Source organism: Schistocerca nitens, chromosome 6 (assembly GCF_023898315.1).
Source record: "Schistocerca nitens isolate TAMUIC-IGC-003100 chromosome 6, iqSchNite1.1, whole genome shotgun sequence".
Lineage (NCBI taxonomy): Eukaryota > Metazoa > Arthropoda > Insecta > Orthoptera > Acrididae > Schistocerca > Schistocerca nitens.
The window spans coordinates 229,898,456-229,926,033 of record NC_064619.1 but is presented as its reverse complement, the minus strand read 5'-3'; the positions used below and the strand labels follow the sequence as shown (position 1 = coordinate 229,926,033).

The 27,578-nt window shown below is 42.3% G+C and overlaps 1 protein-coding gene across 1 annotated transcript in view; it reads left to right on the top strand.

Annotated features, from left to right (window-relative positions):
- Positions 1–23,711, top strand: part of LOC126263299 (cytochrome P450 6k1-like) — an 88,434-nt gene extending 64,723 nt beyond the window's left edge. The window contains exons 7-8 of the mRNA XM_049960386.1: positions 3,026–3,277; positions 23,545–23,711. Of these exons, the coding sequence (XP_049816343.1) occupies positions 3,026–3,277; positions 23,545–23,711 (419 nt within the window). The remainder of the gene's footprint in view (positions 1–3,025; positions 3,278–23,544) is intronic.
- Positions 23,712–27,578: the final 3,867 nt, after the last annotated feature.

Here is a 27,578-nt window from a genome sequence, read left to right as displayed (position 1 = left end):
GAGCGATTGTGGATAGCCACAAAAAATTTTAATCTTAATGGCCGGACAGGGATTTGAACAGTCGTCCTCTCGAATTCGAATCCACTACTGAACGGAACGGACAGTGTCTTGAAAGGAGAGTAGAAGATGAACATCAACAAAAGCAAAACGAGGATAATGGAATGTAGTCGAATTAAATCGGGTGTTGCTGAGGGAATTACATTAGGAAATGAGACACTTAAAGAAGTAAATGAGTTTTGCTATTTGGGGAGCAAAATAACAGATGATGGTCGAAGTAGGGATGATATAAAATGTAGACTGGCAATGGCAAGGAAATCGTTTCTGAAGAAGAGAAATTTGTTAACATCGAGTGTAGATTTAAATGTCAGGAAGTCTTTTCCGAAAGTATTTGTATGGAGTGAGGCCATGTATGGAAGTGAAACATTGACGATAAATAGTTTAGACAAAAAGAGAATATAAGCTTTCGAAATGTGGTGCTACAGAAGGATGCTGAAGATTAGATGGGTAGATCACATAACTAATGAGGAGGTATTAAATAGAATTGGGGAGAAGAGAAATTTGTGGCACAACTTGACCAGAAGGAGATCTGTTGATAGGACATATTCTGAGGCATCAAGGGATCACCAATTTAGTATTGGAGGGCAGCGTGGAGGGTAAAAATTGTAGAGGGAGACCAAGAGATCAATACACTAAACAAATTAAGAAGGATGTAGGTTGCAGTAGGTACTGGAAGAGGAAGAAGCTTGCACAGGATAGAGTAGCATGGAGAGCTGCATCAAACCAGTCTCTGGACTGAAGACCACTACTATAACAACATTAAACTATCGCAAAACATAATATCACATTACAAATTAACTAAATTTGCTACACTTTCGTTCAAATAAATTATTTTGGGTGTCATTCTGCAACGGTCGACATTTTTCCCTCACCTTCATCGTTTACGAAATCGTGTTCCGTTTCTAATGATCTCCTGCTTAAACAGTTACTTTCCTTTCTTTTTTATTTTGCAGTTGTAACGCAATCACACGATAATTCCGAGTAATCATAATCAATAACATAAATTGGCTTTAAAAACCGTAAGTGATTCAGTTGGAACAAAATACCAATGTATATCGCTGAGGGGCAATAACAGCGAATTGTAACGTACAATGAATTAAATTTTAAAAATATTCTTATCTGTGGGGCAGTAACTTAAACATTTCCTGGGTTTTTATGTATAAAATAATAATCAGACAAATTTCTGCGCCATGTTTTCTGTTTATTACTTCGAATAGCACGAGGTTACAACACTTCACATTTGCTACGATCAAAATCGATTTCAAAAAGAGATGAGTGGAAACACAGTCTACAACTTTCCAGAACTCTCAAACAACTCACTTGGCGGGCTCCGCCGATGGCCTATAAATGAGTTAAGACAGTTACAATATTTCAAAGAATTATTGGAATGTGTTCATTATTAAAATTATAATTTACACGTCTACAAAGACCCGAGTGCGAAAATAAGTTTTACAAAATGTAGTAACATAGTTAAACAGCATTTTGGAACAAATACGAGGGGCATTCGATAAGTAATACAACACACTTCCTTTTTTTTTAACCGGTTTGATTTTATTCAGAATTCCAACACATTATATTATTTCCCACTCTTTTGATTACAAAAACTTATTTTTCAACAGAATCCCCGTTCAATGGGACGGCCTTATGCCATCTTACTGGGAGGGCGTACATCTAACCCTCTGCCAGGCACTTAAATGTGATTTGTAGAGTATCCATGTAGATGTATATGCTCGCATGGTATCACTCTGCTTGTCGACGTCGGAGCCAACATCTGGCTGTACCAATAGCCGCCCCATCATCCACGAACTGCTTTCCGAGGAGTGCGTCCTTCTTTGGGCCAACCAGATGGAAGTCAGAAGGTGCGAGATCCGGGCTGAAGGGTGGATGAGGAAAATCAATCCAATGAAGTTTTGTGAGATCCTCTCGGGTGCGCTGACTTCTGAGAGTCTTTTCGTTGTCATGGAGAAGAACAAGTCCGTTAGCATTTTTTTGGCGGCGAACAAGCTAAAGTCGTTTCTTCGATTTCCTGAGGGTAATACAATACACGCCCGAGGTCATCGTTGCACCAAGACGAAGGACATCAAATAGAATAACCCTTTCAGTGCCCCAGAAAACCGTCGCCAACTTTATCGGTTGAGGGCGTGGCTTTGAACGTTTTCTTCGGAGGAGAGGTGGTTTGGCGCCACTCCATGGATTTCCGTTTTACTTCCAGTTCGAAGTGATGAACTCATATTTCATCGCCTGTGACAATTTTCGACAAAATATTGTCCTCATCAGCCTCGAAACGCGCAAGCAATTCCGCACAGATGGACTTTCGTTGCTCTTTTGGTCTTCTGTTAGGCGGCGAGGAAACAGCGGGCACACACCTTTGAGTTTCCTAACTGGCGGACGTATAGCACCACCACCGACAAGTTCATGAAACTGTAAGGGCTGATGACCAACAGCAAATTCCGCCTTCTTTCAGCCGAAATTGACCAAAAAAAATGTGTTGCACTACTTATTGATGACCATTCATACATTCTCAATACCAAAACTAATGACATTTGTTTTTGCACTTAGTCTCTAAAGATAAATCCTTTTTAGTTACAAAGTTAACTTTGATGCTGCAGTTAAAACATGTTCTCGTACAAATGCTGAAAAATTTTATTTGATTAGATATTTGGTAAATATTTCGCATATACTTTTTCAGTTAATTTCAAATTATCATGTTGTCTTCAGGATTATTCTTCAAAGGAATTATGCCAAAAAATAATGAAATTACATCCAACAGTAAGCGTTTTAGGTATAATAAAAATTGTAAAACATTGTTATATTAAAATTAATAATGTCAAAGTTATTAAAAGCAGTTACAAACATTATCACCTCTGTGAACTGTGGGTCAGTTTCTTAATTATTCTGAAGGATCGTGTTGTAAGCTAGTCTGGTAGATTAATGTATACATAAACCAGCGTTTGTGTGATTTTTTTAGAGACACTGCGGAAGTACCCTCCCCTGCCCATCCTGAACAGGGAGTGTAACAAAGAGTACAGGATTCCTGGCAGCGATCTAGTCCTGGAGAAAGGAACGGCGGTGGCCGTTTCCATCTTGGGCCTGCAGCACGACCCCAAGTACTTCCCGGATCCAGAGCGCTTCGACCCTGAGAGGTTCTCGGAGGAGGAGAAAGCCAAGAGGCACCCGTACGTTTACCTGCCGTTCGGGGAGGGCCCCCGCATCTGTATAGGTGAGTAGTCTCGCCTCACACCTTTCATTTCCAATTTGTGTCTTGATATGAAGAACAGTAAAAATCTTCAAATTGTGAGTTCTAAAATGTACTTGCATTTTTTTGTAATTGTAACTCATAAAATAATTCCCGAGCTTTTATCTCGTACGGACAGAGAGCTTTCGGAATAAGTCTTGGTGTCAAGCTGAAGTACAGCTCGGATTATTACCATCAGTCGGTTTACATATCCTTCACATTAAATCAAAATTAAGCAACATGAGGCTATTCTCTCAATGAGCAAGGAATGCTGAATGATTTGGATGAAATTTCAGTTTGCTATAGTGAATTCCAGCTCTCTTTAAATGTGAATAGGCGTAAGATAACGCATGTAACGCAGAGAAATGACCCTATGATATCTGACCACACGAGTAGTAGTGAACGTCTTGAACACCTCAAATGCCATGAGTACTTACGGGTGATTCTAAGACTTTGTCCCTTACTCCAGTGGCTCCAAAAAGAGTAGTCGCTGTTTCGCCTCTTCAAGTACGCTCTTCATATTCTTAGCATCTTTTTCCTAGCAGCAAATATCCGACAGTCCTTGGCCACCAGGTCTCTCCATTTTATATTCGGTCTGTCGCGTGGGTACTAAAAGAAATGCGTTAAATTACATTTGCTTGATAAATCATACAAATCTAAAGGCTGTCAAGTCATTTAATTACCTAGGAATTACAATTACGAACAACTTAAATCAAAACGATCACATCGATAACGTTGTGACAAAGGCAAACGGAAGACTGCGTTTTATTGGCAGGACAGTTAGAAAACATAAAAGATCTGCTAAACAGTCTCCCTACACTACGCTTGTCTGTCCTCTGCTAGAGCATTACTGTGCGTTATGCGGTCGTTAACAAACAGGATTGACGCAATGTAACATTACCTAGGCCTTTGTAACATGCCCTCTGCGGAATGACAAACCCTAACTTATAACGTTCTGGGCCCCTTGGACTGTCTGGTACGGTAAGCAGTAGATCTTCATGGGTGCGTGGCAGGTCCTCTTTGTGACTTACCTATGCAGTGGCAGCGTAACTAACCTCCCACTTTTCTCGACCTGTAATCTTACCTGCCCTTACCTGCAGTTCAGCCGCTCGTACGTTACTCGGCACCACATGGATTCTGGACTTCGTAAATACGTAGAAATAAGGGTTTGGAGAGGAATTCCGGTGCGCCTAAATAGTGCAACGCACCTCTGATAAAAGCAGTTATATTAGCCTCAAAATGCTCTGATACACTTTATTACAAACAAGTTGCAAAATCATAGTTTTCACGCCAGAATCCAGTCAGATAGCGGTCAGACGGATATGCCTCTCTAAATGGGCTTTAGACCACTGTCGGATACCGCTTGCATTTTGTTGTCGTCTCAATCAGGCTAATCCTAATTGTGATCGCACTAATATAAATCACTCAGCAGCCACGTGGGTCTGTTAGTCCACAAGGCCAGGGTCTTGTATTACTGGATGCCACGGAACTCTTTACACTTGATATCCCACATAAAAATAAGGATGATCATAACCAATTGGACATAATGATCATTATCAGAAAACGAAACCAGAATCTGAAACAGCAGGAGCGAGCACAGCAGCAGTGTTCAATGACTGTCGTGTTGTTGCATTCACTAAGCTTTGCTCAGTTAACTATTGGCGTCTGTACCTCAGTAACTGTAACATATTAAGATAAACGTTCCTTCACAGTCAACATAACTTCACCACTACGCGAACATTACTTTGTCACGGTCTTAAGCAGATTAAGCCACAGAGCAAAGCTTAGTTGGTAATCCTGCGGGAGCGCAACCGCCAGCCATCCGTTCTGCTCCCCCGTCTAACCGCTAGTCCTCAACAATGGTGAGCTATGTGCTCCTTCTCCCCCACTAAACCGCTTGTGACGTCACTGCCCTTAAAACAGACATATTTTGTTTTATACTTTCCCTGTTGCTTTCTGCGCAAATACACTTCTGAATTTCATTCTTCTGCAAATTTCACTATGGCCCTCTGCTCTAATTTAAAGTTTTTACAACGAACTATTTTTTTTTTTTTTTTACCTTTCAGCAGCGTCTAGTCAGACCCGTCCATCTTCTCAATCCACATGGGGTGCCCGCCTGTGGATGCTGCGTCGTATTTCTAACCTAGGCCTACCGCTGGCTTTTCTGTGTCCTTCCGCCTTCACGTTCTCGCAACTCACCGTGCTGGCCTACCGCGCCCGACTCGGCTCTTATCGTAACCCTTCAGCACGCTACCTCCGCTCACTCCGTCCGTTCGTCTGCCATCCTGCTGCATTCTAATCAGAGCTCGCTTAATTAAAAAGGCTTAAGACTATTGCTTATCTGAAGAGTGTTCATTGGTGCATAGCACATTGCCACGTTTCAAGACGACATCGAAAAAGGCAAAAAAATGACAGTTCGTTTCTTATTGTAGCGAAATGATGAAATTCTCAACTCTGAATGCAAAAGTCTTTTATTCTCGCCAATTGACATAGAGAGAAATGATTCAAAATGGTTCAAATAGCTCTGAGCACTATGAGACTTAACACCTTAAGTCATCAGTCCCCTAGAACTTAGAGCAACTTAAACCTAACTAACCTAAGGACATCACACACATCCATGCCCGATGTAGGATTCGAACCTGCGACCATAGCAGTTACGCGGTTCCGGACTGAAACACCGAGAATCGCTTGGCCACAGCGGCCGGCAGAGAGAAAAGATCATCGTAATAAAATAAGAGAAGCCAGAGCTCGTATGGAAAAATTTAAGCGTTCATTTTTACAACTGCACTGTTAGAGAGTGGAACAGAGGAGAAATAGTCTGAAGGCCGTTGGAAGAGCTCTCTGTCAGGCGTTTAAGTGTGGTCTACTGAGTAGTCATGTAGCTGTAGATGCAGGTTTGTGGGAAAATGTAGCACATCTGTAAAGGGAATCACACACAAAATGCTACCTCGACGAGTTGTAGAGTATTTTTCAGTGTTTGGAGGCCTTATCAAGTAACTACAAATGTACGTGCGACTGAAATGAGAATCCCTGGAAGGAAGATGACTCGAAAGCCTATTAGAAAAATTTAAGGAAGCTGTATTCAAAGAAACTTATTTGAACATTATGCTGCTACCATCATATATATCGCGTATGGAAATCTGGAAATTTGTGGTAAGATCGTATGGGACCAAACTGCTGAGGTCATCGGTCACTAGGCCTACAGACTTCTTAATCTAACTTAAACTAACTTTCGCTAAGGGCAATACCCACACGCATTCCCCAGGGAGGACTCGAACCTCCGACGGAGGGAGCCGCATGAACTGTGGCAAGGCGCCTCACATATGAAATATGGTACTTCAGAGTAGGGTAACAGAGTTTATGCTACGTACAGTAGCATATACATAGTCAATTTTCCCTCGCTGAATACGTGAAAAGAATAGAAATAAAAATCGATAATGTTGGTACGAATTACTTTGTGCCATGCACTGTTCGGTGACTTTCGGAGCATTTACTCTACCTGGCCAAAAATATCCACTTATTAGCGAGCATTAATACGGAGAGTACCCACCCTTCGGGTTGAACCCTACTGGGGACACTTACAATAAGGCGTCTGAATATCTGTAGACGAATGGCAGCCTATTTTTCCTCAAGAGCTGAAGCTAGTGATCTTGGACACTGGGCGCTAGAGGGAAGTCATCGTTCCAGTTCATCCCAAACATGTTCCATTTGATCCAGCTCGGGCCTCTAGACAGGCCTGTCTGTCAGGATTGTCGCTTTCTGACAGCGTGCGTTGTCATGTTCATACAGTCATCGACTCACAACATTGTTTAAACACAATTAGGGGACTACAGTCCTACCACGAAAAACACCCTCATACCGTAACACCAAGTCCTCCATACTTCACTGATGGAACTACACACAAGGACATGAAACCCTCTCCAGGCATTCGCCAGACCAAACCCTTCCATCGGATTGCCACAGAGTATAGCGTGATCCATCTCTTTAAATCACTCGTTTCCAGTCATTGACCGCCTCAAGCACCACTTCTCACTTACTAACAGAAATGTTCCATGTATGAGGGGTTGCTTGAGCACTGTATCCATTCACCCCCTACTCATAATCACTGTGCTAGCTGGACTGCTGGTAGCACTTCGGAACTTACGATTGATTTCTTCCTCTGATGTCATGCGATTTTTCTATTACCAACCGCGGTAATGTTCGATGGTTCTTGTCCGTCAGTATATGAGCCCTGCAAGGTACTAGTTTAGCTGCGTTTATTCCTTCGCACTTTCACTTCACACTCATACCACCAATTGTGGTGGTATGAGCAGCTTTAGAAGGGCTGAAATATCCCAGATGGGTTTGTTACTCAGATGACATCCAGTCCACACTGGGAGTCACTGAACTCTCCTGACCGAACCATTACACTTTTACTGCTTCTCTACTGACAACACAGCACTCCTCTCCTTTTATACTTGTGGGTCCACCTCTCGTGACATCTTGTTGTCAGTTCGGCATTATATAGGAGTGTCCGGATGCGTTTGATCAGACAGTGTAAAAAGATGTAGAACTGAATCAGAGACTGCGGCGTAGTCACATGTACCAGGCCTCTTTTGCCCTCATGGCAGTTGCAACGTGTCTCTGATATGTAGGGGAATCTGTTGTACACTGGAAGACTTTTCAGACTTTCGCTTCTATCCCGCCATGTAATGTAAATTTAATATATTTTCTTATTCAGTTTTGAAATGATAGTTTGACAGGACACTGAAACACCTAAGCCGAAATAAGGACCCGGTAGTAGACAACATTCCATTAGAATTACCGATAGCCTTGGGAGAGTCAGCCCTGACAAAACTCTGCCATCTGGGGAGCAAGATGTATGAGACAGGCGATATACCCTCAGACTTCAAAAAGAATATAATAATCCCAATCCCAAAGAAATCAGATGTTGACAGATGTGAAAAAAACCGAACTATCAGTTTAATAAACCAAGGCTGCAAAATACTAACACGAATTCTTTACAGACGAATGGAAAAGCTGGCAGAAGCCGACCTTGGGGAAGATCAGTTTGGATTCCGTAGAAATATCGGAACACGTGAGGCAATACTGACCCTACGACTTATCTTAGAAGCTAGATTAAGGAAAGGCAAACCTACGTTTCTAGAATTTGTAGACTTAGAGAAAGCTTTTGACAATGTTGACTGGAATATTCTCTTTCAAATTCTGAAGGGGCAGAGGTAAAATACAGGGAGCGAAAAGCTATTTACAATTTGTACAGAAACCAGATGGCAGTTATAAGAGTCGAGGGACATGAAAGGGAAGCAGTGGTTGGGAAGGGAGTGAGACAGGGTTGTAGCCTCTCCCCGATGTTATTCAATCTGTATATTGAGCAAGCAGTAAAGGAAACAAAAGAAAAATTCGGAGTAGGTATTAAAATCCATGGAGAAGAAATAAAAACTTTGAGGTTCGCCGATGACATTGCAATTCTGTCAGAGACAGCAAAGGACTTGGAAGAGCAGTTGAACGGAATGGATAGTGTCTTGAAAGGAGGATATAAGATGAACATCAACAAATGCAAAACGAGGATAGTGGAATGTAGTCGAATTAAGTCGGGTGATGCTGAGGGAATTTGATTAGGAAATGAGACACTTAAAGTAGTAAAGGAGTTTTGCTATTTGGGGAGCAAAATTAGTGATGATGGTCGAAATAGAGAGGATATAAAATGTAGACTGGTAATGGCAAGGAAAGCGTTTCTGAAGAAGAGAACTTTTTTAACATCGTGTATAGATTTAAGTGTCAGGAAGTCGTTTCTGAAAGTATTTGTATGGAGTGAGGCCATGTATGGAAGTGGAACGTGGACGATAAATAGTTTGGATAAGAAGAGAATAGAAGCTTTTGAAATGTGGTGCTACAGAAGAATGCTGAAGATTAGATGGGTAGATCACATAACTAATGAGGAGGTACTGAATAGATTTGGGGAGAAGAGAAATTTGAGGCACAACTTGACTAGAAGAAGGGATCGCTTGGTAGGACGTATTCTGAGGCATCAAGGGATCACCAATTTAGTATTGGAGGTCACCGTGGAGGTTAAAAATCGTAGAGGGAGACCAAGAGATGAATACACTAAGCTGATTCAGAAGGATGTAGGTTACAGTAGGTACTGGGAGATGAAGCAGCTTGCACAGGACAGAGTAGCATGGAGAGCTGCATCAAACCAGTCTCAGGACTGAAGACAACAACAACAGCGTTCATTTTACGTGCGGTGCAGTCTCTTCTTGAAATCATAAAAGTTACTCCAGGAAAGAAAGGTTTAAACAAATGTGAAAAAATGTTGCAACGAACCTCAGAGTCATGTAATTATGAACAAATATTCTGGTCAAACTTAAAAACGTTGCGATCGAGAAAATCGTGAATACATCGTATTCGATAACCTATGTGCTAGGGGGTTGGGTTGTTTGGGGAAGGAGAGCAGACAGCGAGGTCATCGGTCGCGTCGTATTATGGAAGGACGGGGAAGGAAGTCGGCCGTGCCCTTTGAAAGGAACCATCCCGGCGTTTGCCTGGAGCGATTTAGGGAAATCACGGAAAACCTAAATCAAGATGGCCGGACACGGGATTGAACCGTCGTCCTCCCGAATGCTATGTGCTAGACCTACATTATTATTCTACAGCACACCAGTAATCAGTAAGTGTAATCAAAGTAAGAAGAAGTATTGTCTTAAAACAGGCATCAGTTAAATAGCTTTTGAAATAGAAACTGTAGCCAACTAACATAAATTTCCGTTTTCAAGACGGGGAAGACTTAACACATTAAAGAAACAAACAAGAAAATATTCCAATCGGACATGTCGAAACCCACCCTTGAATTTAGAATACAATGAACAAATTCTCTGTCAACATTTTTGCTGCTGAGACACACAGCAAGTATTTTTTCAAAGTTGACGCATTTCGTTTTTGACACACGACGAATAGCTTAAGACAGCCGTTTGTACAGTCCTTGCCTAGCGCGTGATCGGCTGTGACAAGAGAGCATTATGCTGCGTAGTGCTGATACCCGGAGTGACACAAGCGAATTTGAAACAACTGAATCATTAAAAAAAAACGCATCATTAATGTTTTCACTAAGAGGCAGTTCGTACCGACGGCTAAACTGTTGCGTATGTAATTCCTACAAAGGTGACTAGCAGAGGAAAATACACTCCTGGAAATTGAAATAAGTACACCGTGAATTCATTGTCCCAGGAAGGGGAAACTTTATTGACACATTCCTGGGGTCAGATACATCACATGATCACACTGACAGAACCACAGGCACATAGACACAGGCAACAGAGCATGCACAATGTCGGCACTAGTACAGTGTATATCCACCTTTCGCAGCAATGCAGGCTGCTATTCTCCCATGGAGACGATCGTAGAGATGCTGGATGTAGTCCTGTGGAACGGCTTGCCATGCCATTTCCACCTGGCGCCTCAGTTGGACCAGCGTTCGTGCTGGACGTGCAGACCGCGTGAGACGACGCTTCATCCAGTCCCAAACATGCTCAATGGGGGACAGATCCGGAGATCTTGCTGGCCAGGGTAGTTGACTTACACCTTCTAGAGCACGTTGGGTGGCACGGGATACATGCGGACGTGCATTGTCCTGTTGGAACAGCAAGTTCCCTTGCCGGTCTAGGAATGGTAGAACGATGGGTTCGATGACGGTTTGGATGTACCGTGCACTATTCAGTGTCCCCTCGACGATCACCAGTGGTGTACGGCCAGTGTAGGAGATCGCTCCCCACACCATGATGCCGGGTGTTGGCCCTGTGTGCCTCGGTCGTATGCAGTCCTGATTGTGGCGCTCACCTGCACGGCGCCAAACACGCATACGACCATCATTGGCACCAAGGCAGAAGCGACTCTCATCGCTGAAGACGACACGTCTCCATTCGTCCCTCCATTCACGCCTGTCGCGACACCACTGGAGGCGGGCTGCACGATGTTGGGGCGTGAGCGGAAGACGGCCTAACGGTGTGCGGGACCGTAGCCCAGCTTCATGGAGACGGTTGCGAATGGTCCTCGCCGATACCCCAGGAGCAACAGTGTCCCTAATTTGCTGGGAAGTGGCGGTGCGGTCCCCGACGGCACTGCGTAGGATCCTACGGTCTTGGCGTGCATCCGTGCGTCGCTGCGGTCCGGTCCCAGGTCGACGGGCACGTGCACCTTCCGCCGACCACTGGCGACAACATCGATGTACTGTGGAGACCTCACGCCCCACGTGTTGAGCAATTCGGCGGTACGTCCACCCGGCCTCCCGCATGCCCACTATACGCCCTCGCTCTAAGTCCGTCAACTGCACATACGATTCACGTCCACGCTGTCGCGGCATGCTACCAGTGTTAAAGACTGCGATGGAGCTCCGTATGCCACGGCAAACTGGCTGACACTGACGGCGGCGGTGCACAAATGCTGCGCAGCTAGCGCCATTCGACGGCCAACACCGCGGTTCCTGGTGTGTCCGCTGTGCCGTGCGTGTGATCATTGCTTGTACAGCCCTCTCGCAGTGTCCGGAGCAAGTATGGTGGGTCTGACACACCGGTGTCAATGTGTTCTTTTTTCCATTTCCAGGAGTGTAAATCAAGGCACTGTTTGCTGTTACACTGTAGACAAGTTCCGTCAGTCGTGGTTTCAATTCATTGAAATAAAATATTTCTTAAACGTACATCTTTCTGCAACAATTCCTGTAGCAAAGTTCTTGTAATTTTTGAGTAACGTATATTTTAGTAACAATGAAACAGTTTCTTGTTGATTCCACGTAGTCGTCACAAAATTTGACGAAAACTAACATTTTCCTTTCATCAGGCACAACCAGCGAAACAAAAATTAATGCTTTCAGAAACGTCACAGTAATTACTAGTCTTATTTAGACAGAATTGCGACTGAGTAAGAAACGGAAATGGTTCTCGCCGTTGCTCTGCTTATCGTGCTGCATACCGAGCATACGTCAAGCAGTTCGTAAAAATGTGCCGATACAAACTGACAGTGCATATATCACTGAAATTTAAGAATACTGTTCTCCAGCTAATCCTCAAATGACACGTAGATATCGGAAATTATATCGTCCGACAATTTCCTTAAAAATATGTTCAACAGTTGAAAAAAAACTGTTTTCCAGCCACACACTTGTCGTTCCGGATGGAATCTCAGTTATATCAACAGTCTTTTCTTCGTCCTCCTGAAAGACAGAGTTGTTATGTCCAGGGAAAGAGTGTACCAAAAGCAATGAATTAATTTCTGCAACTCATTAGAAACCATTTCGAATAAAATGTTAAAAATTATTCTTTCCTATTTTTCCAGGTTTTAATAAATCCGTAGCAAAATTTTTTCCACCAAAAAGTCCTTTCTTTTTAGTTTTGGTCGTACTATGCCTTAAGGTCCCTCAAGATGTAAAACTGTGGAAGCAGTAACGCACTCATACTTATGACTGACAATGTTGCATATGGAAGAGTCAGAGCATTAGTCCATTACACAACAGACTCTGTTTTCGCCTCGAAATGATAAAATGTGGTTTGCTCACAGTTCTTTCATGAAACCTGACTGAATAGCTTTAGACACATCAGATGTGGAGATAACAGCAAGCTTTGTCTTCACAACAACTACGAGTTGACTGCACTCCTCTACACGTTTACTTGAAGTATACTTCGTTGTTGGCGACTTCCTATACTGTATGATTTCTTGAATCTGCTCAACCAGATCAAAGATGATTTTTGCAGTGTTCATCTCACCTGCGATTCGAAGACCCTGTCTCAAAGATCTCCATCGGTAATGGTCCATTGCCTCTCACGAGTAGGAGCAACTCTACATATCTCAAGAAAATTCCTCTAAAGAGCTGTTGTTCACGTTATTTATTCAAGGTTATGGGTTCAGTATGCTTATTAATGAGGGTGTCGGGACTTCGTGTGACCACTCTATGCAATAAATTGTTCGGATAGTTTTGATTTCACAGTTTTGCGAGTTTCAATTCATAAAGTTCACAGTTAGATTTCACGAAGTAAAACCGGTTTGCAAGCTACTTAACATTAAGTGTTAAACGCGATGAATATTAATTCAGTTTTAACTCCATTTTTAACACTTGCGCTATCGCGAAAGCAGCTGCAGATTTGTGTGAACAGTAACCACGGACAAATATTTCAGAGAAACAAGCAACAACAATTCGCTTCACGATTTACGATCGTGGTAAACGTGTTACTAATTTACCGATATGCTGTCTACCAAGCATATGCAGCTGTCGTGTTGCGCATGCGCTGACTACTACAGCTCCTGCGGGGTTGTATACTTCTCTAGCCACCTGCCGAGCTATGAATTTGAAAATTTTCAGCATTTTTTAAAAAAACTTATAGTTCGTCTTAGCAGTTAAAATTTTGAGAGGGTCTTCCTGCATAATATATTTCGACAGGTCGGACTGGACCATTCCCTTGTCAGTTTATTTGTAAATATTACGTGTTCCATGGTAGGAGGATTTCCGTTTCAACGTACAAGAGGGTGCATGATGGACGAAATTTGGTGTACCTGCCCACACCTTATGTAACGAGTTTTAAAAACAAACAGTATTCTGCTCTCCGTAAGGTTCTGTAACTAAAGAATTAAGAGGAGCTTAAAAATAGTTTTAGTACGGTGGTGTGTGTACTTTAAGACCTTCAGTACACACACCATCAGATTATTTGACTTGTCGGTCTAATGAAGTAGGCGAGTGTCAGCAATATGTCTCGTGGTCTTATCGTGGCGTGTTTATCTTCTGCCGTTAGGTCAGACGATAGAAATGCCACTTGCACGCTTAGAGTAGCAGATTGACGGTGACCAACTTTAAACAAAACCTGATTAATTTTCACACACATTTATTAAAATAATAACAAGCATAAAAATTACTTAACTTGGTTCTGGATGCTATTTACAATTGACAATCTGAAATTCCTTTGGTACTGGTACGTTAATCTTATTCTCACATACATCTCTCATACTTGACAAAAGTGTCTATACATTTATCTTCATGGCTATGTACAGGAATATAGTAATCTTATTAGGCGCAGACTGAAACTTGACTATAGACTGGTACAGACAAATGTAGAACTCGTACAGACTGGTACAGAGTAATGCAGACAAATGCAGACTGGTACAGACTAATGCAGACCGACTAATCGGAGGTATGTACACTCGTTATAATACCTCGCGCGTTCATGTATCACTGCGCGAGTGTGATCCGCGAGGAGAAAAGGTTCTACATTAGCAGCAATCTCACTGGCTGCGTTACATATTAATACGCGGATCGGCGGAAGCAGAATTTGGTCCGTCTTTATGGCAGCGTCATCTTGTAGTGCGGAGACGGACGAGCGCTGCGCCTGCGCTGTTGTGCTTAGCGGGGCGCGCTCTAGTGGGAAAGTTGTGTACGCGCAGACTACGCATAACTATGTACACAACAAGTACACTGACGGAAAAAAATCGCAACACCTAGAAGGAGTGGTGCGACACACGCGAAAGTTGGTAGGCGTGTTTCTACACCTGAAAGATGTAGCGCCACTATGAGAATACGAATCAGTTTCGCCATAAATAAACGCATAACGGTCGTGAAAGTTACTTACCTTTGAGTTTGGATGTGGCAGTTTATGTTCGTCAAGAATGCCATTAAGGTGACAAAGAAGACATTATCAACAAAACACTAAGTTTGAACAAGGTCGTGTAATACGGATACGAGAAGCTGGATGCCCCTTCTGTGATACTGCAGAAAGACTTGGCAGGAATGTAGCCACAATACATGTTAGCTGGCAGCGGTAGTCACGGGAATGTTTAGTCGCAAAAAGACGGAGCTCCTGAAGGCTATGTGGCACTATCGGGAGGGAAGATTATCGTGTTCGGCGTATGGCTCTGGCACATGGTACTGCATCTGCAGTATCAATTTGAGCACACAGTGACACAACGAACTATTACAAATATATTACTTCAAGGACAGCTCCGAAACAGATGTCCTGTAGCGGGCTTCCCACTGATCCCAAACCACCTTCATTTGCGTCTTCAGTGGTGTCAAGCGAGAGCTCATCAGAGGGCAGAGTGGAAGTCTGTTGTGTTTTCTGATAAAACCTGGTTTTGCCTCGGTACCAACGAGGGTCATGTGTTGTTTAGAATGAGACCAACTGAGGAGCTGCAGCCAACCTGTCTGCGTGCTAGAGACTTTGGACCTACACCTGGAGTTATGGTCAGTGTGCGATTTCGTATGACAGCAGGAGAACTCTCGCGGTTATCCCACGCACCGTAACTTCAAAGTTTTACGTCAGCCGGATAATTCGACCTGATGCCCTGCCATTCGTGAACAGCATCAAGGGGGTGTTTCCCAACAGAATAATGCTCGTCCACATACTACTGTTGTAGCCCAACAAGGTGTACAGCGTCTCTACATATTGTCTTCGCCTGCTCGATCACCAGATCTGTCTTCAGTGGAGTGCTTATGGGGCATCGTCGAATAACAACTATAGCGTCATCCACAATCAGCATTAACCATTCCTGCACTGGCGACCAAGTCCAACAAGCATGGAAATCCATATCACAAACTGACATCCGGTACCAGTACAACACAACGCATGCAAGTTTGCATCCTTGCATTCAATATTCTGGCAGTTACATGGGTTATTAATGTACCAGCATTTCACATTTTCAATGGCTTATCTCGCGTTTACATTAACATGTGATCTTCCGGGGTTAATCACTTAAATATGTTAATTTAGACAAATGTATTCCCGAAATTTCATTACCCTATATTAATTATTTTTTGGTGTTGTGATTTTTTTCATCAATGCATGTCATACAGAACTTAAATATGTAGAACACATATTTACAAACGCGCACAAAACGCTATCTCGTGTCTCTGAACAACAAATATAAAAAAATGATCACATACCTCGCTAGAGACTGTTGAGAGATTTTGGATTTAACTCAAAGCTGTGGTACACCATCTGGTGCTCAAAAACTGTACATCACCAAATTTCTTCCCTTTCTCATCAAATACTGTCGTTGAAAATTCTTACACCAGAAGGGTTCGGACTGGCTACAACCTTGGCGAGGTCCATATTGCATGTGATGGTGACCTCACTCTCGAGCACGGATGTCGGAGTAAACTTCAGATATCAAAGCCGCTATTTATCCTTCAAATTATCTACCCACCAGAGTTCATGAAACTGAATAAAATCCGTTCCAGCCCCGACATCAAAGAAACATTACTCTCAGCACCTGATATCACATCTGGGTGCTATGTCCATCGCTAAGATACATAACCCCGAGAGCCAGAGACAGGAACTTATTCGACAACGTCTACCTGAATGCTGTTTACGGTCACTCAGTTTTTCTAAGCAAGGGCAACTCCTTCAGGTAATTCGCCTCAGATGAGCACCTAAATATAAACACTGATTGTGCAAACTCCAGCTTTCATTTTCATTACTTTTACCACAGCATAGAATTCCCTCGTACACATTTTCTTTGCAGTTCTGCTCATTTTTACAACGCCTGTGATCATAATTTGCTCATTTCCTGAAAAAGAGATGGTGACAAATTTTCCGTCTGATGGCAATGCAGCAGCGCATATGCAACCCCGCCCGACTCCGATTCGGTATATAAGCGCAGACATGTAAGCAAGGGGCCTTCGAACGGAAACTTTGTCGTAGTCCATTATACAGTAATTTTCAACAAGCTCCCACACGATATGAACGCCGTTACTGACAAACTGCAAGTTTCCAAACCCCAGTTGAAGGCGTTTACTTTGACCAAGTACTTCTCTTCAGTTTACGAATACTTTCTGTCTCCTTAATTGTGTTATAATAATAGTTATGTACCAAAAAGTGATCGTGTGAAATCCAGCTCGGTCTGGTCATCCACAAGACCCAGAACGCAGTTCATATAGGCGCCCAGGTAGATGCCGTCTTCCTTGACTTCTGGAAGGCATTCGATACAGTTCTGCACTGCCGCCTAATGACCAAAACGGCGTACGGAATCACTCCAACTGGGTGACTGGTTAGAAGAGTTTTCTACAAAGAGAGCTCAGCATGTCATTTTGGATAGAGAGAAGACTTCAGAGACGAAAGTAAATTTACGTGTGCTCCAAGGAAGCGTTATAGCACCATTATTTTTCACAGTATATAGTGTGGTCCATTGATTGATCGAAACGGCGATGTGACCATCGGCGGCCGGCCGGAGTGGCCGAGCGGTTCTAGGCACTACAGTCTGGAACCGCCCTGCTGCTACGGTCGCAGGTTCTAATCCTGCCTCGGACGTGGATGTGTGTGATGTCCTTAGGTTAGTTAGGTTTACGTAGTTCTAAGTCTAGGGGACTGATGACCCCAGATGTTAAGTCCCACAGTGCTTAGAACCATTTGAACCATTTTTCGAAAAAGTATTTGACTTGCTTTCAATAAAAACTCTACTAAGAGCCCTTGATAGACAAGGCGTTGATTAAGACTACACTGGTGTCCAAAATTAAAACAACGCACTACTATTCCCTGTGTCTAATTCACAACATAACCATACAAACTGTCAACAGATGTCGTTACGATCGTGTTCTGGACGGAATATGGCACTCCGATCAACGGGGAACAATGCTACCAATGACGTCAGGGCACCTATCAAAAGGGGTGGTGTTTGCAGGATAGTGCCACATCCACAATTGCTGTGTACACAGTCACAGACGATACAGTATGGCACAGAGAAGACGCCTACAGACTCTCTGCTGTGGAGGGCCATAGAAAGAACGGAAGCAGAAGAGTCGCAAACTTATGTGGCCCGATTGCTTTGTGTGAATCGTTCTGTTGTTTCTCTGATGAAGCGACAGTTTATAGAGACCGAAAGTGTACCTCGGAGACCAGGACAGGGGCGACCACGTGTGACATGAGAAAGAGTGGAGCGTAATTTGGCTGTAAGGGCACTACGGTATCCCCTTACTACTGCACTGCAACTGGCATCTGACCTCGCAGCGTCCCCTGGACATGTTGTATTGAGGTAAACACTGTACAGAAGGCTCCAACAGGGTGGCCTTTATTGTTGGAGACCGTTGTCTTACCTCTGCAGCGCCTGCACAAAAGTGAATGTCTAGAGTGTACCCGTCAACATGCAACCTGGAACGTCGGAAGGTGGGCCAATATCCTTTTCACTGATGAGTCCCGATTTGGTCTGGAGAGTGATTCTCGACGGATTCGCATCTGTAGGGCACATGGAGCACGATTTCGGGACCCAAACATTGTAGAAAGATACCGATATCGGGGAGTATCCCTAATTGTGTGGGCAGAGAGTTTGTTGACCACTCGAATACCTCTTCATGAAATTGTATGGGTGAATCAGCAATGTTTAACTGCTGTCAGGTACTGTGAGGAGATCTTGGGATTTAATGCGCGGGTGTTCCAAGATGCTATGCGTTCAGGCTTCGTACTGATGGAGGTAATGCTCGACCTCATAAAACGGAAGATATTGCACGCATAGTGTGGCCTGCTCGCTCTCCCGATTTGAATCCCACAGAGCATGCCTGGGATGCACTAGGGAAACGGGTTGCATCACATCAGCATCCACCAACCACTCTCCAACACTTGTGAGCAGCTGTGCCGGAAGAATGGGCATTATTGACTCAACATGGGATCGATGACATCATTCACAACATGTCCCGTCGTTGTCAAGCCTTTACTGGTGCCACAGGTGGTCACACGCTATACTGAGCAAATTAACCAGTTGTCAGAATGTGTAAGATGAAAAACAAGAAAAGAAGAACATTTTTGTCTACAGTTACGCATGTTGCAGTTGATTACGTTCTGTATTCTTTACGTTGTTTTTATTTTACTATCACCTGTCTTGCGGAAAAATAAACGCAACCTTGCAAAATTTCCGTTTGTTGAAACTTCCTGGCAGATTAAAACTGTGTGCCCGACCGAGACTCGAACTCGGGACCTTTGCCTTTCGCGGGCAAGTGCTCTACCAACTGACATACCGAGGCACGACTCACGCCCGGTACTCACAGCTTTACTTCTGCCAGTACCTCGTCTCCTACCTTCCAAACTTTACAGAAGCTCTCCTGCGAACCTTGCAGAACTAGCACTCCTGAAAGAAAGGATATTGCTGAGACATGTCATAGCCACAGCCTGGGGGATGTTTCCAGAATGAGATTTTCACTCTGCAGCGGAGTGTGCGCTGATATGAAACTTCCTGGCAGATTAAAACTGTGTGCCCAACCGAGACTCGAACTCGGGACCTTTGCCTTTCGCGGGCAAGTGCTCTACCACCTGAGCTACCGAAGCACGACTCACGCCCGGTACTCACAGCTTTACTTCTGCCAGTACCTCGTCTCCTACCTTCCAAACTTTACAGAAGCTCTCCTGCGAACCTTGGAGAACTAGCACTCCTGAAAGAAAGGATATTGCTGAGACATGTCTTAGCCACAGCCTGGGGGATGTTTCCAGAATGAGATTTTCACTCTGCAGCGGAGTGTGCGCTGATATGAAACTTCCTGGCAGATTAAAACTGTGTGCCCGACCGAGACTCGAACTCGGGACCTTTGCCTTTCGCGGGCAAGTGCTCTACCAACTGAGCTACCGAAGCACGACTCATGCCCGGTACTCACAGCTTTACTTCTGCCAGTACCTCGTCTCCTACCTTCCAAACTTTACAGAAGCTCTCCTGCGAACCTTGGAGAACTAGCACTCCTGAGAGAAAGGATATTGCGGAGACATGGCTTAGCCACAGCCTGGGGGATGTTTCCAGAATGAGATTTTCACTCTGCAGCGGAGTGTGCGCTGATATGAAACTTCCTGGCAGATTAAAACTGTGTGCCCGACCGAGACTCGAACTCGGGACCTTTGCCTTTCGCGGGCAAGTGCTCTACCAACTGAGCTACCGAAGCACGACTCATGCCCGGTACTCACAGCTTTACTTCTGCCAGTACCTCGTCTCCTACCTTCCAAACTTTACAGAAGCTCTCCTGCGAACCTTGGAGAACTAGCACTCCTGAAATAAAGGATATTGCGGAGACATGGCTTAGCCACAGCCTGGGGGATGTTTCCAGAATGAGATTTTCACTCTGCAGCGGAGTGTGCGCTGATATGAAACTTCCTGGCAGATTAAAACTGTGCGCCCGACCGAGACTCGAACTCGGGACCTTTGCCTTTCGCGGGCAAGTTGCTTTAATTTTGCACACTAGTGTATGTTATCTTGTTGAACAGTATATACATTAAGGCAACAGTTTCTATTAGACTTCAGTAGAATGATGGGAAGTTCAAAACTAAGGGAGTAGCTATCAGGGAGATGCAATATCACCAAAATTATCAGCAGCACTAGAGTAAATCTGCTCTTCTCGGCTTACAAGCCAGTCGTTTCGAAATGACGCCGCTTGTAAACCGAGAAGGGTTTAGTCGGTCAAGTCGCCGCGAAATATTCCAAGGATACAGCGCTAGAGTAAGTTTTCTTATCCTTAAACTGGAAAATAAAGTGTTTGGATAAATGGAACGTAACTGACCCACCGTAATTTTTCTAATGAAATAGCGATGTTTGTTTCTAGTGCATTAATTATTGAAAAATCTCAATCAACTAAATTTAAAAGTGTTCGTAAAATCAGTTATAATAAAAGATAAATAACGCGTAACCGGCATATCGGAAAGAAGATGGTGCAACTTAACAATGCAGCTTTTGTGTTAGTGTATCTATCGATGTTGAGGAAGATGGCTGGATGCACAGCCAAGAAAGAGCTGAAGTGTAAAAACTGATCCAAGGAGCTTCCTGTAAACTAAATAAAATTTTCAAAATTAAACTTCCAGTTTATCATGGGAAACCATTAGAAAATCGAGTGATTCTCAGCTAGCAACGGAGCGATTCCTGTTTCAGATTACTTGGAGACAGTAAAATGAAGAAAACGATCAGCGATAGGTAGTAACAGTGCTAGTAATACGGCTGCCGGCTGGCAGATGGGCCACGGACGCTTTATATGGGTTCCAGGACATGTGAGAAGACAGGGATCGCGACCTGATGTAAGGTGGGCAGACTGCATCGATACACATGTGTAGAGGCCTGTAAGTGAAGACTGTAAGGCTTGAAGTAGTTCGGAGCGAACCAGTATGCCGCACTGTGTGTCAGTTTTATGCTGCTGCTAATTATGATGATGGTTAGTGAATTGTAAATTAGTAATATGAAAAGTAAGAATATAATGTTTATTACGTATGATAATTTTTACTTAAGGTACAGGTACCGATATTATGAGAATTATGGAACACTGAAATAAATCGAAAAGTCTGCTGTCAGTTTTACGTTAACTGTAACTTATTAACATTTATAGAATATAAGGAAACATGATCTTATATTGTTTACTTACTCTAGCCACCATGATCTGCTATACAGGGAGCTTCAGGAGGAACTCTAAACATTTTAGAAGCTGGTAGCATAGACTAATTCGAATACAGTATTCCATGTGACATGTGTCTAGTTGAATTGCTTGCTGAGATACAACTGGCTACAGAGATAAGTTTTCATTTCGTGGGTCGGTAATCAAGTTGCAGTGGGTTTCTTTTAAGATCTTAATTTTAATTTTTAAGCTGAGGTGAAGTTGTGCTTGAGCTTACACAACTGAATTTTTGAATTGTATTGTGAGTATGATTTGTTGTCCAATTAATGCTGCACGTATTTACAAATGTGATGTATGCTGATGTTGTATTTATGCATTGGGTGTGGCCGCGAGTCGTGATCGGACAGGCGACCGCTTGCGATAAGCGAGAAATCCGGGTTTGAGTATCGATCTGATACAAATTTTCATTGTCTTCATTCTGTTATAAATCTGATGGTTGTCCATATTCGCAACTACCAATACATTTCATTAATTATTCAGCTGGTAGAACGTAATCCTTCAACAAGCCTACGCAGAATTTCTATACACAGCGGTGTTCCAAATACAAACATATGGCGGACACTGCGTATGCACGGCCTCTGTCCTTATCATTTGTAGCAGATTCCACCTCTCGGTGAAAGAGATGAAGGTAGACGATTGGAATTTTGTTGTTGGCTAATTCAAGATCTTCGAGTACTGCCATTTATATTGTTTGCTGTTGAGGCCATTTTTACTCGTGATGCTACCAACATCGGTGATGCGACTAAAGCTCACATGCCGTCGCCCAGACATATTTTCAACAACGCTTCTCGGTAAATGTGTGTTGTATCATTAGAGACATTCAGCTAACTGGGCCTCTTGCGTAACCGTAGATCGATAGAAATGATCAAGTTCCTTGACCAACAATATTCCAGCACCTTATGCCTATGAGAATAGTTGGAATGCAAAGTCTGAGGATACAAAGTAAACACATTAGACGAACTAATTGTACGGATCATGAGTAGTGCTCCCTTTGTAAATAAACGCCAAAACGAACTCAGAAAAACAACACGTGGTGTTGTCGAGAGGATTAGAAACTGCACTGAAGTTGCAGATGGGTTAAAAATATCAGTTGTGAACTACATCACTTCCCTCTAATGGCCTAGTGCCTTCTGTGCGTATTTATGTGAGTTGTGTTCTAACAGTTGTATCTATGCTACGAGTAAAAACTAGACGCATGTTTCATTCGAATTTGTCTGTAGAACCACTTTGTAATATATTTATTGTTCTCTGCAAAACAGCCTGTATTCGTCAAACTTTTATTCCATAGGCTGCAGTTTCCGATGACGACCAAGGCCTACATTTTCTTCCTTATTCAGGTAACTTAGGTAACTGCAGTCATATAACGTCTTCGAGACTGCCAGTATTTCGGTAGCTGAACACTGCATCGTTTTCACAGCACATGTGCAGTAAACGGCGATCTCTCGTTGGATTCTTACCTTGAAAACGACGAGGTGTTCACCCCTAGAAATACCACCTGTTTGTCGAGAACGTTAGACTGCTGCATTCCTATACGATAGATGGGAAAAGCACGAGCTTCACCTTCCCCTTTCTTTGAGAAATTACGAAGCCTTTTAAAATGAAGTAAATGTATACGTTGAATTTTTTTATTATTATTGATGTCATTGACTTAGTTTTTTTCATCAGTTTTACTTTCAAATGTTTGATATATGTCCAATTGTCTTTCTAAACATTTGTAAATACCCAGTGACACGTATCATGAACACAGAGGTGCAATGGAACAAAAAAACTCTCTCGTTATCTTTTTTTCAATTTTCAATAACATAGAGATTTGTCAATCACTCTGTTGCCTTGCCTAATGCACAGCCTCCTTACGTTTCTTGTCTTTCTATTTCAGGTATGAGACTCGGTCTGTTGCAAGTCAAGGTGGGACTCGCTTACCTGTTGTCGAGGTACAACGTTCGGACCACGGACAAAACGGTGACGAACCTCGAGTACAACCCTAGGTCTATTATACTGATGCCTAAAGGTGGCATCCAACTACGGCTTGAAAAGAGATTCTAGAAGGTGTTCACATTCTATGGCTCCAAGATATGATAGCAAACTAACGCTGCGGACTGTTTCAACGCTTATCAAGCTGCTCTTTTAGCTCTACATTGTTGTACCATGTTAAGATTAAATTACATTGTCGCAAAATACACTATTTTACCATGAGACACTCCGAAATATAAGTCGGCTCTTTGTTTTCAAAATAATGCGCATCCATACAAAATCCTACCTTCGCACATGATGATAAAGTGTCTATCATACATACCTGGGTGCGACGCTGCCAACTGCTCTTAAGAGTATGTCTGTACTTCCATTAATCACTCTTCATGGAATACGTGATTGTAAATTAACCCTCCGTTACTCGCGCGAAAATTCGTGACATTGTCACTCGCGCGGATAACTGGTGTCATCCACAAAGCAAGCGGTCTATTTTTACACTTTGAATTGTCTTTATTACTGGTTTTATGACTTTTTATTAAATCTAAATACAATACGTTTAATATTTGTACATAGAATAATATATTCTAACGTTTGAAAGAGTTTGACCATTCGAAGAACAATATCTTCAGCTGAATTACTGACATTACATGGTCCCTCTTGTTGCTTACAGACGTACGGTTCTAAATTCAAAGTGTAACCTGTTTTTACATCAACCAGAGCAAACACTTTTAACCCATACTTTGCTAGTTTGCTAGGAATATATTGCCTGAAAGGGCAGTTTCCTCTAAATGCCAAAGGCTATTCGTCAACAGTAAGATATTCACTAGGTGAAAAATATTTTTGGCAATTGTTCGTGAATAGTTCATGTACCTCTCTGATAGCTTTTACTGTTTCTAATTGCTTCGTTCATCCTTCAAATGACGAAAAAGTTAGGTGAACGTGGCTTGTATATTCTCGAACAAAAAAATGCTGTGTATTGTTTTTGTTGCAAGTTGTTCAATACGAGTGCTGGCTTTCTCATAAGAAGTGGTCTAAAAGACTGGCAAAGTTTATCAAAAATTCTATCTTGCCATGAAATTTCCCGCAACCGTATTACTGAAATGTGCTCGTGGAAAGAGTTTTCGCACAGAACTAAAAACTCAAAAACAATGGGTCAGGCAGCTCAAGATCAAATTAACTAGGAAGAAAAGATGCAAAGATCGGTTTCGTTAAGGCTATTTTCCATAGAATGTTTTCCTGTCGAAAATAATATTTCATTAAGAGGCGACCAATAAATGTTGGGAAATCCTGGTTCTGGAAACTTCTTACTGCAAGTAAAATTAAGGGCCAAGTTCGACCCCGTAATAAATGAACACATTAATCGTGCGGCTAAACCTGGAAGATAGGTAACTTACTTAAGTAAGGGCATACAAAATGAATTCATTACCATAATTTCTGATGAGATTATATCTGTCACGTAAAAGGCCATACTAAGTAACAGATTAAATACTCATAGCACTGCAAAGATTACCTTGTTAGTGTCAGTAGCGTAAAGAAACAGCTGAACTCGCTACCACAGTACGAAGTTCGCGAGCCGTGAGGATACCTAAGCATACTACCCCCAATTTGCGGCTACTCCCTGTTTTAATTACATTCCACCGTAGATCCCTCGAACAAAGAGCCGTGCGCAGTTCTTGAAGAATGCACAGGTCGCATTCGTCTACAGGAAGGGTAGCGGAAGTGATTCACGAAATTGTCGTCCAATATGCTTGACATCCATTTCTTGTAGAATCTCTTAACATACTCTGAGCTCACACGTCATACATCTGAAACAGAATGTCTACCATGCTAACCACCATGGATTCCGAAAACATCAATAAAGTGAAACTCAAACCGTACTTTTGTCACATGACATCCGAAAGCCATGGATGAAGGTAGTCAGGTAGATGCACTATTTCTCGATTTCCCGAGAGCTTTTTATTCAGTACTACATCTATCCTTACCATTAAAAGTAAGATTATATGGGATATCAAGCAAAATTTTAGTTTAGAGCGAGGATTCAGCATGTTATCTTGGATGGAAACATGCACCAACCAAAATACATGCTAAGACATGTCATTTTGCAAAGACAAAATCATCGCCAGACATATGAAGGCAGTCTCCCTACATGTCGTTAGTTCTTATCAACCTTTGATGGACTTTGACAACACTTACAATCATTCTAGACATAGTTAAACTTCCGTTATCGTTGGAATGATGCTATGTGGTCTTATTGTTCCTTTTTAAATGGCTTTAGTTTTATACGCCATCATTGAAAATAGCCTCTATGCTTGTATTCATAAAGTGCTTGTATGCATAAAGTGGAGCATCATTATGTGACTTAATTAATAAGAGTGACTGATATTATTGCCATGAAATCTGGGTGGTGGCTTCAGAGCAGTGTCGTACCTCTGCAAAGAAGTGGATTTGTAATTTTACTAATGACGAAAATTATAAGTTTTAATAGATTATTATAAGAAAACAAACACGTGAGACCACTTCAATGCAAATGATAGCCAGAAAAACGAGTTTTTACACACAGTAACAAATGTACATCATTTTATTATTTGACAGTACTGTACACAATTTCAACAGTGTTGTGCATAATTATAAGCTCGCAGTTCGATTTGAAATGAGACATTGATCAAATGTAAGAACTGTTTTACTACAGTAATGAGGGAAAGTAATGTTGTGCCACTACATGTTCCCTGCGATTTGTAACAGTTGTGTATGCGTGCGGGAAAGTAAACGGTATTCTGCTAAACGAACGTGCAAGGGCTAGTAAACTACCTGTCAATAAGGTTTTTTCCTACATGACCTGTTATGATAGCTGTTCCTGTAAGCTGACTGGTATGTGCAAGACCATATCACTAACATTCGACGCGTATAGCTCCAGATAACACGATTTTTTAAAATGTGACACCCATAACGTCAGTATCGTGTAAGTAATTTAAACAACAATCGTAATAAGCATTTGTAATGTGCTCCACTAATATGTCTTACCTGTTTACTGTAGTTTTGGCATTATATTGCAGACATCTGATAAAGGCCTAAGGCTTAAACTGGCCAGTAATGTGATGTATATGCATGGTACATTAAAAGGATAAAACTGACGACCTACAGTGGTTAAAATGGTTCCATCAGTTAGATGATACATTGAGTGTGTGGTCTTGTCGTATATGAGAAATTATTTTGGGAATCTGTTGAATGTCTGTGGCGGAATCATCTATTAGTAGCAGGGTGTCATCTACATAACAAGAAAAATATTCAACTTTCTTTGCAAGTGTGTCTGTGTTTCTCAAAATTTTTGTTCCATTCTATTTCGAAATATGACATCTATGGTGCCAGCTGTGATACATCGATGGCTACTCTATCCTTTTGTGTGTATTGTGCATTACAGATTTCAAAGCAATTCAGGTTTAATACTAGTTTGAGTACTACTTTATTTATACAGTCATTGCGATTTATTACCAGTAAACTTGGTTCTTTTCTGCTTTAATTCCGATGCATGGTTTGTGATGAGCTTTGGTTTTTACTCTAGTGTGTAGAGGGATCTAATTTTGCACCTTTTTTGTATCAACGGTTGTGTGTTAATTTTTTTCTATACTGTGTGATGCTCGCACTGTTGTTCATTTTTTGTCTGAGTCTTAATTTTGCTGCGTCAGTTGCGACCTTGGTTGCAGTAAGGCGAGTGGTCAATGATTTTATGTTTGGTTTAGGTTTTCAATTATATTTTAAGCCCTTATCAAGTAAGTTTTCTCGTCAATCGTGAGGTTGATATATGTTAGATTTGATGTTCTTGCATGGAATTGGAAAGGTTATGCACACGCCTGTTCCGATTTAGTTATAGGGTACTGTATGAGCAGTATATGTTGCATTTTATTTTTTATGTGTTAGATGTGCATGTTCGTTGGTATAACACAC